Source organism: Aethalodelphis obliquidens, unplaced genomic scaffold (assembly GCF_003676395.1).
Source record: "Aethalodelphis obliquidens isolate GAN/ISIS:26980383/991018 unplaced genomic scaffold, ASM367639v1 scaffold59, whole genome shotgun sequence".
Taxonomy (NCBI): Eukaryota; Metazoa; Chordata; class Mammalia; order Artiodactyla; family Delphinidae; genus Aethalodelphis; species Aethalodelphis obliquidens.
In genome coordinates, this window is record NW_020838003.1 from 260,165 (window position 1) to 281,701 (window position 21,537).

Sequence of the window (21,537 nt, forward strand, 5' to 3'; positions counted from 1 at the left end):
ACAGATATAGAGAACAAACTAGTGGTTAACAGTGGGGAGGGGCAAGATAGGGGTAGGGGATTAAGAGGTACAAATTATTATGTATAAAATAAATAAGCTACAAGAATATATTGTATAGTATAGGGAATATAGCCAATATTTTATAATAACTTTAAGGTTATAATATATAAAAGTATATAATCTACATATTTTATATATAGATTTTATATATATAAAGTATAATCTATAAAAATATTGAATCACTATGTTGTACACCTGAAACTAATATAATATTGTAAATCATCTATACTTCAAAAAAAAATTTTGGTCTAAAATAAGCAAGTTAAAGCACTAGTCAGGAAACGCTATCTAATCAGATTTTTTTCAGAAGGAAAAAATCATTGTTCATTGTTATGACTTTAAAACACCTTCCATATTACTCAGTTCTGGGGGCTTTAGTTTTGGATGTAGATTCTTAAATTATATTAAAACTTTAATTTATTGATATGACCCTTAGAATTTTATGCCACAAGGCTTTGGAAACATTCTGCAGAGCAGTTTTCTACTGTGATTCTACTGCTGTTATATTGAGGCAGTGTGGCATATTAATTAAGCCTGCTCTCCAGAGCTAGACTTGAATTTGTGTCCCAGGTCTGGCGCTTGCTAGCTTTCTGATCCTGGGCCAGTTACTTGAGCTCCTGTTCTTTGGTTTACTTATCTGTAGAATGGGGATAAGAAGAAGAAGAAGAAGAAGATTTTTGTACAAATTAAATGATTTAATGCATAAGGGACTAGACTAGTGCCTGACACATCATAAGCACTCAGTAAATATAAATTTTATTCCCTCAGTCACAGGACTTGTGTTCTTGGCCTAAACTTATCTTACCAACAATATTAATTTATTCGTTTACTTATTTATCTTACCAGTAATATTTATTTTCTTAAAGCTTTGAACTTTTAGAGATAGGAAAGCACTGTGTGTAGACTTTATAAAGAGCAGACAAGGCTAATAAGTTCTGCCCTCTCTCATTTCCATCTATTTTGGATTTAAAGGGACCAGTAAAAAACAAAACAAAACAAAAAAGGCCTCTTTTCCCCTCCTGAGTTCTGAACCAATATGACAAAATGAGAAGAAATGAGCAGATGAAGGTAAATAAACATCCACTTTATGTTGGTAAAGCTGACTTAGAAAGTGCACTTGGATCTGCAGTCGTCACTTGTAATATTTTCTCTGATGATGAGACCTTGGAAGAAGCAGTCCGAGGTGCGCTTGGATCTAGAGAGCAGACCCGTCTGCCCAGAGTTACTTCTTTATGCATTTTAGGCCCACAGAGCAGAGAGAGAAATGGGCTGCCATACCTGCCTCTAGAAAGCTTGCCTGAGCTTGGCTCCTCTGTACTTACATAGTAGAACAGGAACCAAGCAGAGATGACGAAAAGGGAGACTAGCCTGGCTGAGAGGAGTCTGCTCAGTTCCTTTCCTAGCCTCCTTCAGGCACCGTCCCACTCTCTGTGGGAACTGAGCTCAGTAGGTACAGAGGAGAGCGTTTCCACCGTACTCTTCCCTCCAGTGGAATAGGGTTATAAACATTTCCCCTAGAGATACACTGCCAATAACATTACCTTGTCTTTGTAGGTGCTGAAAAGAAAAATCTCTTTAATGCTTAATGGCATCTTTTAGAGTGAGAACTTTGGAATCCATTCCTTACTCTCTTAAAAATTATATGTAGGGACTTCCCTGGTGGTCCAGTGGTAAAGAATCCACCTTACAATGCAGGGAATGCGGGTTTGATCCCTGACCAGGGATCTAAGATCCCACGTGCCGTGGGACAGCTAAGCCCGCGTGCCTCAACTAGTGCCCACGTGCCGCAGAAACTACAGAGCCCACACGCTCTGGAGCCTGGGTGCCACTACTAAAGAAGAGAAACCCACACACTACAACAAAGAGCCCGCACGCCACAATGAAAGATCCCGCATGCCACAAGTAAGACCCAATGCAGCCTACAATAAACTAAATACATAAATAAATAATAAATAAATCTTTAAAAAGAAAGTTGAACATTTAAAAAAAAATTATCTGTTAAAGGTTTTATGGAGGGTTTGTAAGATGGGTCCCAAGGCATGAGGTGACCTCTTATACATTTTAGAAATAGTTTTTTTTCAGGAGACCTTCAAGATGGTGGAGGAGTAAGATGTGGGGATCACCTCCCTCCCCACAAATACATCAGAAATACATCTATATGTGGAACAACTCCTACAGAACACCTACCGAATGCTGGCAGAAGACCTCAGACTTACCAAAACCCATGTGGCTGACAGGGTCTTGGTGCTCCGGCCAGGTGTCAGGCCTGTGCCTCTGAGGCAGGAGAGCCAAGTTCAGGACATTATCCACCAGAGACCTCCCAGCTCCATGTAATATCAAACGGCGAAAGCTCTCCCAGAGATCTCCATCTCAACGCTAAGACCCAGCTCCACTCAACAACCAGCAAGCTACAGTGCTGGACACCCTAAGCCAAACAACTAGCAAGACAGGAACACAACCTCACCATTAGCAGAGAGGCTGCCTAAAATCATAGTAAGGTCACAGACACCCCAAAACACACCACCAGACACAGTCCTGCCCACCAGAAAGACAAGATCCAGCCTCATCCACCAGAACACAGGCACTAGTCCCCTCCTCCAGGAAGCCTACACAACCCACTGAACCAACCTCACCCACTGGGGGCAGACACCAAAAACAATGGGAAGTACGAACCTGCAGCCTGTGAAAAGGAGACCCCAAACACAGTAAGTTAAGCAAAATAAGAAGACAGAGAAACACACAGCAGATGAAGGAACAAGGAAAAAACCCACCAGACGAAATAAATGCAGAGAAAATAGGCATGCTACCTGAAAAAGAACTCACAGTAATGATAGTAAAGGTGATCCAAAATCTTGGAAATAGAATGAAGAAAATACAAGAAACGTTTAACAAGGACCTAGAAGAACTAAAGAGCAAACAAACTGATGAACAGCACAATAAGTGAAATTTAAAATTCTCTAGAAAGAATCAAAAGTAGAATAACTGAGGCAGAAGAACCGATAAGTGACCTGGAAGATAAAATAGTGGAAATAACTACTGCAGAACAGAATAAAGAAAAAAGAATGAAAAGAATTGAGGACAGTCTTAGAGACCTCCGGGACAACATTAAACGCACCAACATTCGAATTACAGGGGTCCCAGAAGAAGAAGAGAAGAAGAAAATATGTGAAGAGATTATAGTTGAAAACTTCCCTAATATGGGAAAGGAAATAAGTTTAGGAAGCGCAGAGAGTCCCATACAGGATAAATCCAAGGAGAAACATGCCAAGACACATATTAATCAAACTATCAAAAATTAAATACAAAGAACAAATATTAAAAGCAGCAAGGGAAAAACAACAAATAACATACAGGGGAATCCCCATAAGGTTAACAGCAGATCTTTCAGCAGAAACTCTGCAAGCCAGAAGGGAGTAGCAAGACATATTTAAAGTGATGAAAGGGAAGAACCTACAAACAAGATTACGCTACCCAGCAAGGATCTCATTCAGATTCAGCGGAGAAATTAAAATCTTTACAGACAAGCAAAAGCTAAGAGAATTCAGCACCACCAAACCAGCTTTACAACAAATGCTAAAGGAACTTCTCTAGGCAGGAAACACAAGAGAAGGAAAAGACCTACAATAGCAAACCCCAAATAATTAAGAAAATGGTAATAGGAACATACATATCAATAATTACCTTAAATGTAAATGGATTAAATGCTCCCACCAAAAGACAGACTGGCTGAATGGATACAAAAACAAGATCCGTATATGTCGTGTCTACAGGAAACCCACTTCAGACCTAGGGACACATACAGACTGAAAGTGAGGGGATGGAAAAAGATATTCCATGCAAATGGAAATCAAAAGAAAGCTGGGGTAGCAATTCTCATGTCAGACAAAATAGACTTTAAAATAAAGACTATTACAAGAGACAAGCATAATGATCAAGGGATCAATCCAAGAAGAAGATATAACAACTGTAAATATTTATGCACCCAAAATAGGAGGACCTCAATATATAAGACAAATGCTATCAGCCATAAAGGGGGAAATCAACAGTAACAGTCACAGTCATAGTAGGGGACTTTAACACCCCGCTTTCACCAATGGACAGATCATCCAAAATGAAAATAAATAAGGAAACGCAAGCTTTAAATGGTACATTAAACAAGATGGCCTTAATTGATATTTGTAGGACATTCCACCCAAAAACAACAGAATACACTTCCTTCTCAAGTGCTCATGAAACATTCTCCAGGATAGATCATATCTTGGGTCACAAATCAAGCCTTGGTAAATTTAAATTTAAGAAAATTGAAATTCTATCAAGTATCTTTTCCAACCACAATGCTATGAAGCTAGATATAAATTACAGGAAAAAATCTGTAAAAAATACAAACACATGGAGGCTAAACAATATACTACTTAATAAACAAGAGATCATTGAAGAAATCAAAGAGGAAATAAAAAATACCTAGAAACAAATGACAATGAAAACAAGATGACCCCAAACCTATGGGATGCCGCAAAAGCATTTCTAGGAGGGAAGTTTATAGCAATACAGTCCTACCTCAAGAAACAAGAAATGTCTCAAATAAACAACCTAACCTTACACCTAAATCAGTTAGAGAAAGAAGAAAAAAAAAAACCCCAAAGTTAGCAGAAGGAAAGAAATCATAAAGATCAGATCAGAAATAAATGAAAAAGAAATGAAGGAAACAGTAGCAAAGATCAATAAAACTAAAAGCTGGTTCTTTGAGAAGATAAACAAAATTGATAAACCATTAGCCAGACTCATCAAGAAAAAAAGGGAGAAGACTCAAATCAATAGAATTAGAAATGAAAAAGGAGAAGTAACAACTGACACCACAGAAATACAAAGGATCATGAGAGATTACTACAGGCAACTATATGCCAATAAAGTGGACAACCTGGAAGAAGTGCACAAATTCTTAGAAAAGCACAACCTTCGAAGACTGAACCAGGACGAAATAGAAAATATAAACAGACCAGTCAACAAGCACTGAAATTGAGACTGTGATTAAAAATCTTCCACCAAACAAAAGCCCAGGAACAGATGGCTTCACAGCCGAATTCTATCAAACATTTAGAGAAGAGCTAACAGCTATCCTTCTCAAAATCTTCCAAAATATAGCAGAGGTTGGAACACTCCCAAACTCATTCTACAAGGCCACCATCACCCTGATACCAAAACCAGGCAAAGATGTCACAAAGAAAGAAAACTACAGGCCAATATCACTGATGAACATAGATGCAAAGATCCTCAACAAAATACTAGCAAACAGAATCCAAGAGCACATTAAAAGGATCATACACCATGATCAAGTGGGGTTTTTCCCAGGAATGCAAGGATTCTGCAGTATACGCAAATCAATCAATGTGATGAACCATATTAACAAATTGAAGGATAAAACCCATATGATCATCTCAAAAGATGCAGAAAAAGCTTTCAACAAAATTCAACACCAATTTATGACAAAAACCCTCCAGAAAGTAGGCATAGAGGGAACTAACTTACCTCAACATAATAAAGGCCATATATGACAAACTCACAGCCAACATCATTCTCAGTGGTGAAAAACTGAAACCATTTCCTCTAAGATCAGGAACAAGACAAGGTTGTCCACTCTCACCACTATTATTCAACATGGTTTTGGAAGTTTTAGCCACAGCAATCAGAGAAGAAAAAGAAATAAAAGGAATCCAAATCAGAAAAGAAGAAGTAAAGCTGTCACTGTTTGCAGATGACATGACACTATACATAGAGAATCCTAAAGATTATGCTACCAGAAAACTACTAGAGCTAATCAATGAATTTGGTAAAGTAGAGGCATACAAAATTAATGCACAGAAATCTCTTGCATTCCTATACACTAATGATGAAAAATCTGAAAGAGAAATTAAAGAAACACTCCCATTTACCACTGCAACAAAAAGAATAAAATACCTAGGAATAAACCTACCTAAGGAGACAAAAGACCTGTATGCAGAAAACTATAAGACACTGATGAAAGAAATTAAAGATGATACAAACAGATGGAGAGATATACCATGTTCTTGGATTGGAAGAGTCAACATTGTGAAAATGACTATACAACCCAAAGCAATCTACAGAGTCAATGCAATCCCTATCAAACTACCAATGGCATTTTTCACAGAACTAGAACAAAAAATTTCACAATTTGTATGGAAACACAAAAGACCCCAAATAGCCAAAGCAACCTTGAGATAGAAAAACGGAGCTGGAGGAATCAGGCTCCCGGACTTCAGACTATACGACAGTGCTACAGTAATCAAGACGGTATGGTACTGGCACAAAAATGGAAATATAGATCAATGGAACTGGAGAGAAAGCCCAGAGATAAACCCATCCACATATGGTCACCTTACTTTTGATAAAGGAGGTAAGAATATACAATGGAGAAAAGACAGCCTCTTCAATGAGTGGTGCTGGGAAAACTGGACAGCTACATGTAAAAGAATGAAATTAGAACACTCCCTAACACCACACACAAAACTAAACTCAAAATGGATTAAAGACCTAAATGTAAGGCCAGACAGACTATGAATCTATAAAACTCTTAGAGGAAAACATAGGCAGAACACTCTGTGACGTACATCACAGTAAGATCCATTTTGACCCACCTCCTAGAGAAATGGAAATAAAAACAAAAATAAACAAATGAGACCTAATGAAACTTAAAAGCTTTTGCACAGCAAAGGAAACCATAAACGAGATGAGAAGACAGCCCTCAGAATGGGAGAAAATATTTGCAAATGAAGCAACTGGCAAAGGATCAATCTCTAAAATATACAAGCAGCTCATGCAGCTCAATATCTAAAAAAAACAAGCCACCGAATCCAAAAATGGGCAGAAGACCTAGGTAGACATTTCTCCAAAGAAGATATACAGATTGCCAACAAACACATGAAAAGATGCTCAACATCACTAATCATTAGAGAAATGAATATCAAAACTACAAGGAGGTATCACCCTCACACCAGTCAGAATGGCCATCCTCAAAAAATCTACAAAGAATAAAGGCTAGAGAGGGTGTGGAGAAAAGGGAACCCTCTTGCACTGTTGGTGGGAATGTAAGTTGATACAGCCATTATGGAGAACAGTATGGAGGTTCCTTAAAAAACTGAAATTAGAACTACCATACAACCCAGCAATCCCACTCCTGTGCATATACCCTGAGAAAACCATAATTCAGAAAGAGTCATGTACCACAGTGTTCATTGCAGCTCTATTTACAATAGCCAGGATATGGAAGCAACCTAAGTGTCCATCGACAGATGAATGCATAAAGAAGATGTGGCCTGTATATACAATGGAATATTACTCAGCCATAAAAAGAAACGAAATTGAGTTATTTGTAGTGAGGTGGATGGACCTAGAGACTGTCATACAGAGTGAAGTAAGTCAGAAAGAGAAAAATAAATACCGCATGCTAACACATATATATGGAATCAAAAAAAAAAAAAGGTTCTGAAGAACCTAGGGGCAGGACAGGAATAAAGACGCAGTCGTAGAGAATGGACTTGAGGACACAGGGAGGGGGAAGGGTAAGCTGGGAGGAAGTGAGAGAGTACATGGACTTATATACACTACGAAATGTAAAATAGATGGCTAGTGGGAAGCGGCTGCGTAGCACAGGGAGATCAACTCGGTGCTTTGTGACCACCTAGAGCGGTGGCATAGGGAGGGGGGAGGAAGACGCAAGAAGGAGGAGATATGGGGATATATTTATATGTATAGCTGATTCACTTTGTTTTAAAGCAGAAACTAACACACCATTGTAAAGCAATTATACTCCAATAAAGATGTTAAAAAAAAAAAGAAATAGGTTTTTTAAATTTTTTTTTGGCTGCGATGGGTGTTCATTGCTGTGTACGGGCTTTCTCTAGTTGTGGCTACTCTTCGTTGTGGTGCATGGGCTTCTCATTGCAGTGGCTTCTCTTGTTGTGGAGCGCGGGCTCTAGGCGAGTGGGCTTAAGTAGTTGTGGCTCGTGGGCTCTAGAGCGCAGGCTTAGTAGTTATGGCGCACAGGCTTAGTTGCTCCGCAGCATGTGGTCTCTTCCTGGACCAGGGCTCGAACCCATGTCCTCTGCATTGGCAGGCGGATTCTCAACCACTGTGCCAGCAGGGAAGTCCAGAAATAGATTTTATAACTAAATATAATTACAAGTTATCCATGAGGAGACCCTTGAGGTAAATAATTGTAAGATAACATTGTGGTACTGAAAAAATGTTTACGCTAAAAGCAGTAATAGGAGATATTTTTTATTTTTATCTTTAAAGACATTTCTCCTAAGTTCCCTATAAGAACATTTTTATGGGGCTATAGATAGCTTTCTTTCCTTCTAAGAATAGCTAAGCCTGAAAATGATGTCCTAGCAGATCATGAATTATCTTATCCTGTGTTTAGTGAAAGAAAGATAACGATTATTTTTAAAATTTTATCAACAGCTTGCAGTTGCAAACAACAGGATTATTACCCTGCAAGAAGATATGGAACGAGTTAAAGAGGAAAGCTCCTACATATTGGAATCTAATCGGAAGGTTAATCTTACTGGATTTATGAAATATTCCCAGAGAGCATGTCATGTGTCATGGCGGGGGGGGGGGGGCTGCCTCCAGAGGACCACTTGGTAGCTGTGAGCATTTGCGTATGTTAAGTGCACCGTTTTCACTGAGGCTCCAGGCACAATTGAGTGAATGGCAAAGGTTATGGGAGGGGCTATGTCCCTTCTCCTACAAACACTGCTTGGCTTCACCGCCACCCACATCTGTTTAGAGACTTCAATAAACAGTCTAATTCGACGTCTTGTCTTTACATACTAATGATTTGTACTATATTTAAGTGTTCTACTATATTAAATATACCATTATTTTTAGACCATGTTACTGTTTTGTAAAAAGTGTTTATCTGATATCACTGGGAAAGAGTTACCATATAAATGAATTTTCTAGATAACTCAATCCCTTAAAGTATAGGGTTGGTTCCATAACATCTTATGGAAAAGCCCAATCGACCTTTATGGCCAACCCAATACCAAACTTTTTATATATGTCTAAACAGATATTTTGCAAACCTTTTGTATATTGTACAGTTCTAAGCTTTCTTAAGTGGAGGATGTAATTGAACACATTTAGCCCTTTATGATGACTGAATATCATAATTATCAACATTGGCAATTCTGTACTGAGTTATAACGGTGCTACTTTGGTGGGGGTCGGCTATTGAAGTTGATAGAGCTTCTAGCTTCTGAGCTTAAATATTCCCAGATTACTGTGGGTGGTTTTTTCTGCCTTTTATTTCACTGGCATCTATTGCTTCTTACTGCTGTTAGCATTACTCTCTCTAGAAAGGTCTCCCTACTTATTCTAATGCTTCTAACCTGCTGTGACCTAGGAATCCAGAAATCCAGTTATTAACATTGTTCTTAAAGAGTAAGCACCTAGGCTCTGAGTGGGGACCGACATGAGTAATATGTTTGCCTTTAATGCATGGACTTTGTAAAAACAAGTGTGACTACTCAGCATTTTCTGATGAGCTACTCATGTTTAGCTCTGATCTCTCTGTATGGGTGGAGACACCAGATGTGAGATCTCTGGAGTAGGACTACATTCCTGTTTGAACGTTTGGCCCAATTTATAGTTTACAGTAAATGCTATTTTGTTTTCAGAGGCTGATTTTTTAAGACTTCTACCACTTGGTTTGGTAAACTATCTTAGGACTTTAAACAAAATGGAAAGAAACTCCCAATTTGGCTTAAGAATACTTACTAAACTTCTTCAGTTTCTTTGTTGTCTTCATTCATTATCATACATGTTTAGGTATGATCATTTCCCTTACTAAATAGCAGTGCTAGTGTCCACAAACTGTATAAATTCTTTAAATCCTTAAATATGTACTATTTTATTTATCTTTTCAAGGGCCCTAAGCCAGACAGAACTTCAGAAGGGCAAGCACTGAGTGAAGCAAGGAAGCACTTAAAGGAGGAGACACAACTACGACTGGTAAACTTTGCTTAGGTCCTAATAGTTCAGGAACACATTAAAACCCCTACCTAGGGGTTTTACCTCACAGATCAAGGAATATCAGTAGTGTTCTAGCAAATTTTATGGATCCTATGAAATAGTTTCTCATTCTTTTAACCCATATTCCCTACAGTGCTTCCTCAGTCCTTTTTCTGAGCATTCTCAACAGCCAATGGAATTTTACCTATTTTAATTTTTAACTTATTTTTGCTTTTATAGTTTGTGTTGCGAAAACATTAGGTATATAGAACCTACTTTTTTCTTTTCTTAATTAATTAATTTACTTATTTATTTTTGGCTGTGTTGGGTCTTCATTGCTGTGCGTGGGCTTTCTCTAGTTGCTGCGAGCAGGGGCTACTCTTCATGGCGGTGCTCAGGCTCTAGGTGCGTGGGTTTCAGTAGTTGTGGCGCACGGGCTTAGTTGCAGAACCTACATTTTTAAACTATGCTATCTCCCCTCCTCACCCCGGCAAAGATATGTCTCCTTGGATTGGGCAGCTCCTCTTCTCCTTAAGAATCATTAATTTAGAATTGTACGCTTTTATTTTTAGTTGTTATTTCTGAATTTATTCTTGTTCTTATACATAAACAGAAAAATGTACATCAGTATTAGTCTTAAGATATTCTTAGAAATTAAAAAATATATATATACATATATAAAAGAATGTGTAATAAGGACTAATACTCCTATAATAGATTTTATCCAAATATTAGTATATTAAATACACCGTGGTATTAGTACATTAACTCTTCCTGTAATTTAGATAGTATGACGACCAAATAATCCCCCTCCAATAATGTCTCTAACAGCAGGGAGAAGTCTAAAACTAAGGGGTGATCTGATTCGTAGTTTGTTATAACAAACAGTGTGTAGAACAGAATTTCAGGTTATTTTATAATGTTACTTTAACACTGTTATTTAACATCCTTGAAATATTTATCATTTTCCTTCTATGTGTTTGTGGATTTGATCTCAAAATACTTTCCATAAGGAAGGTCCTAGAAATAATGTATGTCAGCATTTTAAGAAGCAGTCTGATCTTGTCTTCTGTCATGCTAACCATGTACAGAAGAGTGCCTCAGTTAAGTGGCAAGTGAAAAAATTTTACATAAAATTTTCCACATTCTCGTACCACATTAAGATAAATGTTCATTAAAAGAGAAAGAAACCAAGCAAGTAGGCAAGGTTCTGAATGTGCCCTGGGCACAGCATGGATGCAGAAGAACCTCAGGTCTTTGTACCCCTGATCATCCAAATAATGTTGCAGTAATAATGGTTGAAACAAAAATACATCTCATGATAAATGAATAGAAAAATTCAGTTAGCCGCTATATTTAAAATAGATAACCAACATGGACCTACTGTATAGCACAGGGAACACTGCTCAATATTCTGTAATAACCTAAATGGGAGAAGAATTTGAAAAAGGATAACGTGTATACGTATAACTGAATCACTTTGCCGTACACCTGAAACCAACACAACACTGTTAATCAACTATACTCCAATATGAAATACAAATTTTTTAAAAAACTCAGTTAGCCATATTGACCATTCTCTGTAACTGAGATGTTACCTTGGGGACCCAAAGTATCTTTTGAGTTCCTTGGGCTCTTGAAAATGTCAGTAGCCTCCAAATGAAGAGAATTCCAACTGCTTCATTTTGTGCTGGCTGCTGTAACACGTAATATATATTTCTATAATAAGATGTGACATCAGTTGTCTGTTTTAGTATCTAATGAAGTGACTCAAGTATTTTAGGCATATTAGATAGCACTATGTTTGGCCTACGGAGTTTTTCAGATTCGTAAATTATTGAGTAAATGGTACTGTAATTATCCTAATTATTATTCTTTTTGTTAAGGTCTCTGTATTGAATGATAGCTTATAGCTGTTTTGCCAGACTTTATACCTGAGAGTTTTGGTCTACCTTGTCCTGTGGAATTTTGTGGTTTGCACTTAGTTGAGGAAAGAGAGAATAAGTAATTTGTTTTCCTTTCGGGGCAGGATGTTGAAAAAGAACTGGAAATCCAGATCAGCATGAGACAGGAGATGGAACTGGCTATGAAGATGCTGGAGAAGGATGTCTGTGAGAAGCAGGATGCCCTGGTGTCTCTGCGGCAGCAGCTGGATGATCTCAGGGCTCTTAAGCATGAACTTGCCTTTAAGTTGCAGGTAGGCTCACTGGCTCTCTAAAATCCCAGGGCTTCCCTCTGCCCCTCTTCTTCTCTAGAATCACACTTTAAATAGAAGAAGAAAGGGTCACATCTCATTTTGAGGCTAGCTACCAATAAACCACTTTAGGAATCGGTCTATCCTAGGATCCTGTATTGCTGTTCTGGAAAGTCATGGCCACTTTTTACATTGTAACTGGGCAAGAGGGTCTTTTTTATCCTATAAAATAATTTCTACTCTCCAGCCTAACTTGCCAACTGAGTCATATAGATAAATTGATGTACTTTCCAATGTTGATTTTTGAGACAAAACTGCATATAACAATACTAATCTTAAATGTTGCTTCTTGCTTTTTCTACACTTGGTAATTAACTGATATGCAAATACATGAGCATTTCTATTTCTCTAGTTCCCGCTTACCATTAGGTTCAAAAGGTATGTGTGATTTGTTTCAGGATTTTATGTTATATGCAAACATAAACATCACTCATAATTCTTTTCCATAACAGAGTTCAGACTTAGGAGTGAAACAGAAAAGTGAACTAAACAGTCGCTTGGAAGAGAAGACTAATCAGATGGCTGCTACCATTAAACAACTTGAACAAAGGTAAAAGTGCTGTTTCTTTAGTGAAACACTTAGGGCGTTCAGTCCTGGACGTGAAGAGAATGCGCTATGCATTTGGCAGAGAGTATGTGGGAATCTCCAAGCTTAACACCAGGCATGCAAGTAGAAAGCAAGCCAGTTAAATTTTGTGTTTTTTAAAGATGTCACTAAAAACCATTTTAGTGTCATGTGTTAGAGGAGGGATACTTACAAGGATGAAAGGACTTTTAAATCTGTTTGTGATTCTGTTACCGTTCATCACTCAGGTCTTTGAAGACTTTGGTGCTAGGTGATGGAGGGGTACTGAGGGCCCTTCTAATAACTGTAACCCCTTTCCCTCCTCTCTCATCTCCTTTTTCTCTCTGCTTTCTCCTGAATAGTTCTATAGCTTCTACTGTCACATCCCGCCCACACCTCTTAGATCTGTCGGTCTCCCGCTCTGTCCTCAATCTGGAGACCAGTCTTGCATTTTCATCCCCTGACCAGTTACTTCCCACCAGTACCTACAATTCAATCTGCCCAGAGTACATCTTCTCCCTATGCTACTCTTTTCTCTTTCTGTCTGAAGCCACCATGTTCTTCCTGATGACTCAGCTGCCAAGAGAAATGGCTAAGGCTTGAAGATTGAATGAGCCGCGGCACCCATGGTCATTAAGCGTTGCCAGCCTGTGTTGCTACCTGTTAACACCCACTGATCACCCTTCTTGCACCTGAGCAAAACTAAACTACTTACTAGACATGCCTCCCATTTTCCCCATCCATGTCTTGCCTAATAGTTTCACCAATTAGAAATGCCCTTTGTCTTCCCACTTCCTTGTTCTTCAGATACATTTTTTATGTTCAGGCTTCAATGCCACCTACCCAAAGCTTCCTCTAACACTCCTTCCCAGCTAAAAGTAAACTGCGAATTTGTACTAGTTGGAATTCCCATAGCCTTATATCCATACCTATCTATACTGCTTATAGCACTTCTGACTTTGTCCTACCTTATAAACCTTTATATACATATCTTCTGATGAGAGTCTGAGTTCCTTGACATTCGTTAACTAATCCTTTAAGTTCCCTTGTTGGATCTGTCACAGTGCCTTGAGTGTGCAAGGCATTCATTTAGTAAGTGCATGGATGAAAGGGTGAATGGATGGCTTCTTTTATTCAGATGGCTCTTGACCAGGGTGGGTCCTGAACAGCACTGCATATTACTGTTGAATCAAAAGTTAATTGCAAATTAATAAATAAGCTTGAAAACTCTGGTTTGGCTGATTTGAAATGAAAAAGTATCAGTCTATCTCGGAAGTTATCTCAGTGCTTGCTCATAGCAGTTATATGTTTATGATTTAAGAAATCAATTTTAGTGTTCATAAGTTGTGTTTTTGAAATGTATCAGATTATTTTTCAGTGGATTTTTGGCTTGGCATTTAAAGCAGACAGAACTAAAATAATGACTTACCTCTTCAAGTATTATTAAGCTGACTTGTTCTCTTGCTATTTTTGTCTTTCCTATTTATTCATTTTCTCATTCCCCTTTCATTCCCATTTTTATTTGTATTGTATTAATATAGTGAGAAGGATTTGGTGAAACAGGCAAAGACCTTAAATAGTGCAGCAAATAAACTGATCCCAAAACATCATTAGGCATTTTACAGCTGGTCACCTCGCAAGTTGGATACCACAGCTTAATTGTAAAAGGAAGAAATCTGAAAGTTATTGCATTTATGCTCTGATTCTATATAAAATGTCACCAAACATTGAATTTGCTGGACTTTTAAAAAAAAACGTTTGATATATATAGGCTGTGTTTTCTTCTTCTTTATTTTCTCCCCAGAGTTAGAAAATTGAGTATAAGTTCTCAATTAAATACCAAATAAACTTTGAGAAATTACTTGAGTTGACCAATAAATAAACACACCATTAAAAAACATCCTAGGGAATTGAAGCTCTGTACATATATGACTGATACCTTTACAGTCCAGTCCCCAACAATACCAGTTTCTAGGTGCGATGTCTGTGTCATTGAGCCTGTTCTGCCGTTGCGATGTAATGAACTAGAGGTGACTGCCACATGGTCTTGGACTCTTCTAAAGTAGTTCTGTGTCTCTTAGGCCATGACCCCTTTTCACTTTTGTCATCTAGGTTTAATCCCCAAGCCAAGGATAAGTACTTAGTATTCCACTACAGTTCTACTCTCAGTAACCAAGATTGCTTGCAACTATTTTGCCTTAGTGACTTTGGTGGGGGGCAGTGGGGTGAGGGCGGGGAACAGCATCCTTACATTTCTTTAAAGTCATAGAGATAAAGTTAGTGATTAGGTAACTTATGATAACATAATAATGTGGAAGCTTGGGAAAACCCTCCTAATATTTGTCATCTTCTACCTCTGCCATTTTCCTGCAATTCCACTTCCTATTTAGGTAGCTCAGAGAGAACAATTTTAATAAAAGCACACCTCTTCTATTAAAAAAAAAAATACGCTACACGTTTTTCACATCTATCCTGCTTTTCCTTTCGGAGTAAAGACAACAAGGCACAGACATGAGTGATGGTTTCCTGCCTCTTGTTCCTTGCTGGCAACGTTTACTTAAGAGTTTCTGTTACTTTTTGTTCAGATGGGAATTTGCTTAAGTTTCTAGGAGAATAACAATCTATTAGAAAACCATTTCAGAGTAGGAAATAGACAAATGATAAACATATTCATTATTATTATTTAGTCTAAAAATAAAGGTTCCCAGTAGGTATTCATAAACAATAATCAGCAGGGCTTCTTTTTCTAAGTGACCACAGATCTGACCATTCCTAGGCATTACATTGTAATAATCCTATAAATACTTTGATTTTTTTTAAAAATGACTTTTGATTTGGGGGAACAGGTGTTAGTTACATAAGCCTTTATTCCTTCAAAAAGTCTTGGGAAAATTTTTGTTTTTCTGTTTTTTCTCATTCTAGTAGATTTGCAGCATTTCAGCTGCTTAAGTGGGGACAAAGATAACCCCTTTGCTCCCAGCTCTTGAAATTCTTTACTGTCTTCTTGGAAAAAAACAGAATTAAGAGAGTAAGATAGATTTCATGTATGTTTTTATAGGTCCTTGCAGACTTGAACCAAGGTCAAGTCAAAGAAAATATGACCAACTTCATGGAAGAGCCTGTACTTTTGAACTTAGTTTATCTCTTATAATTTTGCACCTCTTCTTACCTTCATCAACCTTTTGTGGTGATGAGGTGCCTTTTCTATGAGCATTTGGAAGGAGTGCTCAAACACCAAAATAAAACATTTTAAAGACTATACATAGTAGCATAGTAGCATGCTCCCAGATTCTATTACAGAGAGCCCCAGATATTTCACCTTAGAACATGCTTCTTTATAGGTGCAAAGTTATAGGATATTTGGAAGAAAACATTCACAACCTTCCAGAGAATATGGTCAGGAATCTTATGCAGGCCCAGTGCTGAATTGTTTGTCCACTTAGTCACACACCAGTTGGTAGAAATGGAAAAGGAAAGAGATAGCCAAAGGCTTTTCATTATGTTAAAAACCCGAAGCCTGGGTAAAGGTTGATGTATAGTGTCCAGTGATTTAATATAATTTGTGGTGTAGGGAAGGGACCAGGAAAATGTTCTAGTTCCACATATAAGAAGGTAGTTGCCCATTTGCAAGTTCCAGTGAGTATAAAACAGAAATATAAAGTACCAAACCTATTAGGAAATAAAAACAAAAAAGTGGATTTAACTTTAATTACTATGTACTTGAGGTTGGCTTTGGATATGGATTTTCTAAAAAGTGATGTTTTATTGTTTATCATCTAATGGCTGTAAACTGTAGTACTAGAATAAAAAAAAATGGAAAATCAACTATTCCTCTGCCTGGTTCACCTTCATCTTGCTTTTTTTAAAGAATTTGTTTCTTCTCCATCTTTTCTCCCCCCATAATTTCTTCCCACGTCCTACAAAGTTTATTTTCCTCTCTCTGTCTCTTCATGCCCTTGGGTTGTTTTATTTTGTGTTTTGAACTTGGTCTTCCTCCCCACCATGGCTTGTGTTTTTTATCACAAGTTCATATGGCTCACATCCAGATTGCACCAGGCTGAGCGAGGCCGCCAGTCTGCTGAATTGGACAACCGGCTCTTCAAGCAGGACTTCGGAGACAAGATCAACAGTCTGCAGCTGGAAGTGGAGGAACTCACCAGGCAGCGGTGAAGAACGGGTGGCTTTAGCGGCCAGGGTGGTCATGGGAAGTACTAAGGCCAGACAGCGAGAGAGGGGCGGTCTCCTGATCAAGCCATGTCTGTTTTGTCCTGCCATGTCCTTTCTCCAGAATTAGAATTCAGAAAGCTTCACATACATAAGCATTCCCAAAATCTCGTCAACATCTTTTGCCATCAAAGAATTAGGAAATTAGAACCCAAGATCCCAGGTAAATAGGATGGAGTAACAGAATTAATAGCCAACACAACACTAATAATAACAGGATTTCCTGAATTCTTACTGTGTGCCAAATACTTTACTAAGCAAAGCACTTCATATGCATTCTCTCCTAACATCTTCCCATCGACCCTATTTGTAGGTGATCTTATTACCCCCACCTTCAGAGGAAATTGAGGCTCAGTGGGGTTAAATTGTCCAAATTCACACAGTTAAGCTAATAGGTAGCAACACTAATTTAAAAGCCAATTTCTCTGACTCCAAGCCCTTAACCATTCTTCCATACCGTCTCTTAAATGAGACTCAACTCTGTACCTAAGGCACTGACTTCAAACAAATAGAACTTTGCTGTTGGATATAAAAGCACACAGTTACTAAGGATACTAGTGGTTGAGGGTGTAACTGGGGATTAACTACGTAACTGTGAAGAGAGAGCAGCTAATTCATATGTAATGGGACTACAGAGTTAGTGCTTTCATACTGTATCTTGCTGAAAATTTAGAAATACTGTCTTTCAATTATAGTAAATCTTACTAGTTGTCATTCAGTTGACCACAACTTTTCATTAAGAGTTAGTATTAAATGTTGCTATTCGGAGCCGTGACCCTCAGGCACTGGGAGATCTGAAAGTGCATTCTTAATCATCCAAGGAAGATTAAACATGTTGAATGTATTTCAGTGTTACTGGTTTGATTGTATTGTATTTTAGTACTTTAAAACCTGGTTGTCCATATATATCTGGTATACTTTTTATTAATCAAGTATTAAAATTTAATTACTGAACTCTAAGAAAAGGGTTTGGCATTCTTTAGAAGATAGGCGTACAGAAATCCAAATTTTCATCGTTTTTCTCTCCCACCTATCCCAGGAACCAGCTTGAGTTAGAACTAAAACAGGAAAGAGAAAGAAGGTTACAAAACAACAGGAGCATCCCAGGAAAGGGTTCCCAGAAGCCAGAACCCAAAACGGTAATATTTGTTATTCCCATGTTTATTTACTTAATTTTTAGAGGCTACCTTGATGGGCCGGACAGTTTTCTCTTATGGAACACATGCTTAATTGCTATGGCCTTGAGTACGTAGGTGGCAGGCGAGAGCTGGAGTAAACACATGGAGGCTTGATTCTGAGTCTGCCCCTGGGTCACTCTAACTTGAATTCATTTGGAAAAGGGGATTAATGACCATAATTCCCAGTGACCATCTTATTCCTTTCAGTTTGTTAAGTAAGATTATTTTAGTATCTAATATTCTTAATAATATGGTATAGTCATCCCTCCCCAACCCTGAATTGCCCTTTGACAGAATTGTCTTAAATATGGATTTGCTTCTGTACACCTTTTTCAAGTCATGAAGATTTCAATTTTAGTATACTCAAGGTACTTCTCTTGGGAAAATTAGAAAAAAAGGGAATTAGGCACGGGGAAAGGAAGGTAATATAGAGTTTAAAGAGCAGGAGTAGAAGCTTCTACAGAACAGTGTTAGGAAAGAGACCTCCAGCAACCTGTAGTGGTGAGAGATCCAACATTGGATTACGATCATCTCTGGGACCCAGGAAACCGAGCCACTCTCTTCAAATAATAAAATCAGGAAAGCGTGAAATACTTTTTCTGTCAAATACAGGGAAAAAAATACCTTCTTTGTAAATATTATATATAACAAAGCAGGACAAATTTATAAGCTTTTTAAAATTCCTAGAGAGTGAGCTGCTAATTTGCTGGAGAGTAGAAAAGTGGTGAATGGAAATTTATTACACCTCTAATGTAACATGTGCAAAGAACCATTCTCTCTGTAGCAGGCTGTCTTTATTATCTTAGTTTAGTGAACATAAAAGCTACGTATAAGGGCGTACAGAGATTTACTTAAAATCTTGGCCTATCTTATCCTGTTTTTCCAGTGAGGCCTTAGATTTCTCAATCTTGAATCGCCGTGCAGTGCGAGCCTTTCCAGGAGTGGTCTGAGAACGTGCATGCTCCTTTTAGAGGCTGATGGGCAAGGAGTTCAAGGCAGACAGCAGTGTTTGTGCCACAGGAGGAATTTGTCCCCCCAAAACTGCCCAGGCAGGGCTTAGCAGCATTGGTAGAAATGCAGTTTGGAATTTTCCACTGGTCCTTCAGAATAGAAAACTCCTCGAGTTGTATAGGCTATAGAAGTTGTCATGATACTGAGGCAACTACTTGACCGAGCGTCTAGAGGATTACACAGTCTGCTGGACATGGCCATGCTCGGTTTCACTAGCTGTCCAGAGCTCAGCTGGGGGTTTGTGTGTGTGTATGTTTTTGTTTCTTTTTTTTTTTTCCTAAGAAGTAACTGATACCTTGAAGCCACTTTGTAAGTAAATAGGATACATTCTGAATTTCATTTGAGTCTCAAGCATTAAAGAAAATATCTACTCTGAAAATCATTTGTTGCAAACCCTATCAGAATCATTTGTTAAGAAACTATTTGGAACAAAGAATGATGGAAAATATCTCGAAAGTTAAACTCCTTCCCTAATTAAAAAAAAAAAAAAGGGCTTCCCTGGTGGCGCAGTGGTTGAGAATCCGCCTGCCGATGCAGGGGACACAGGTTCGTGACCCGGTCCGGGAAGATCCCACATGCCGTGGAGCGGCTGGGCCTGTGAGCCATGGCCGCTGAGCCTGCGCATCCGGAGCCTGTGCTCTGCAACGGGAGAGGCCACAACAGTGAGAGGCCCGCGTACCGCAAAAAAAAAAAAAAAGCTGCTTAGCTTTATACCCAAGCTAAGACAATATAGAAGAAAATGTCTGCAGCATCATCATTGTTTAGCGGTCTGAATAATTAATAAATTGGGCTGTTTTCTTTTGGCAGGATGAGAAGCACAAAATTGAAGAGGAAAATGTTAAACTAAAAAAGCCCCTGGAAGAAAGCCACAGGTGTTTATTAATGAAGTATTAACTAGGATATAAAGCTATTTTGGGGTGGTGGGAAAAAGGGAGCTTTTGATATACACTGGCAATGACACAGACCAGACACTGACTTGTAATATTAATATTTCAGAAAGACATTTTGAAGGGGGAGTGAATAAATAACAAGCCAGATATTAAACCAAACTCATTTAGTCCACTCCAGAAGAAAGAAAGAAAGAAAGGTGATCAAGCTGTCCTCTGATTCTTCCCTGGTTAATCCCCAAACTATCACTTAAAGGATTATGTCTAATCTAATCTTTACTGGATCAGTAGGACAAGTAAATGAAGCACAAACCATAGCATTTCCTAGGTTCTTAAATGTACTTGGGCATGACTTGTTTCCACCTAAGTACTAAGTGAAAGGCAGCTATGTTTCAAATAAATACTCTAATTTCCCTTACTTTTTTTGTCTTAAGGAGAAAAACAGTTTTGCTTTATTCCTTTTTCTTAACTCTTCATCTCATTTCCCCGCAACGAAGAACACGGGATCGTTCCAAGGAAGTTGACTTTTTAACAATTATTTTAACAACAAAACATTACATACTGCCACTGTATTAAAAAATGAAGAAGGTCCAACTATGTGACATTCTGGAAAAGGCAAAACCATGGAGATAGTGATTGCCAGGGCTTAGAGGATGTGGATGGATGAATCGGATTTTGTAGGGCAGTGAGAATACTCTGTATGACACTATAATGATAGATACATGTCATTATACATTTGTCCAAACCCACAGAATGTACAACACCAAGAGTGAACCCTAAGGTAAACTATGACTTATGATGTGTCAGTTTAGGTTCAATGACTGTAACATCAGGTACCAGTCGGGTGTGGAACATTGATAATGACTGGAGGGTGGGAGGTCCAACAGAATATATGAGAAATCTGTGTCCTTTCTGCTCAGCTTTGCTGTGAACATAACACTGCTCTAAAATTTAAAGTCTATTATTAATGACAACAACAAAAATAGATTATCATCAAGGAAAGATACCATAGAGGGATTTTGAGAGACCTATACAGTATACATTTTTGGCAGCTGTACCTGTCCAGCCTTTAATGCCTTAAGAATGAGATAGGGTGTCATCTGGAGCAAAACTAGCTGCTGGGGAAGATAAATCACACAGTCCAACAGTAGGCTGATTTTGCAGGTACTTAGCCTAAACTGCTCTTCCTCACCTCCAAGGCCAGAATGATTCTAGTACCTTTAAGTTTACTCCCAAAGAACATGGTCTGATCTAGGACCAGCCTTATTAAACTACAGTCCATCTAACATTATAGATCAGCATGGGCCATGGGAAGGAATTAGA

The 21,537-nt window shown here is 38.2% G+C and overlaps 1 protein-coding gene across 10 annotated transcripts in view; it reads left to right on the forward strand.

Annotated features, from left to right (window-relative positions):
* The window catches only part of RUFY3 (RUN and FYVE domain containing 3), an 84,646-nt gene that overhangs the window by 57,759 nt on the left and 5,350 nt on the right, over window positions 1-21,537 (forward strand). For 4 of the 10 annotated variants that reach the window (XM_027087659.1, XM_027087661.1, XM_027087657.1 and 1 more), the window contains 7 exons: window positions 8,542-8,634; window positions 10,012-10,095; window positions 12,125-12,292; window positions 12,802-12,899; window positions 16,961-17,080; window positions 18,178-18,277; window positions 20,135-20,199. In XM_027087659.1, the coding sequence (XP_026943460.1) occupies window positions 8,542-8,634; window positions 10,012-10,095; window positions 12,125-12,292; window positions 12,802-12,899; window positions 16,961-17,080; window positions 18,178-18,277; window positions 20,135-20,199 (728 nt within the window). Of the gene's footprint in view, window positions 1-8,541; window positions 8,635-10,011; window positions 10,096-12,124; window positions 12,293-12,801; window positions 12,900-14,455; window positions 16,740-16,940; window positions 17,081-17,833; window positions 18,099-18,177; window positions 18,278-20,134; window positions 20,200-21,537 lie in introns of those variants that run through there. The other 6 variants (XM_027087665.1, XM_027087666.1, XM_027087662.1 and 3 more) reach the window with 5 other exon arrangements.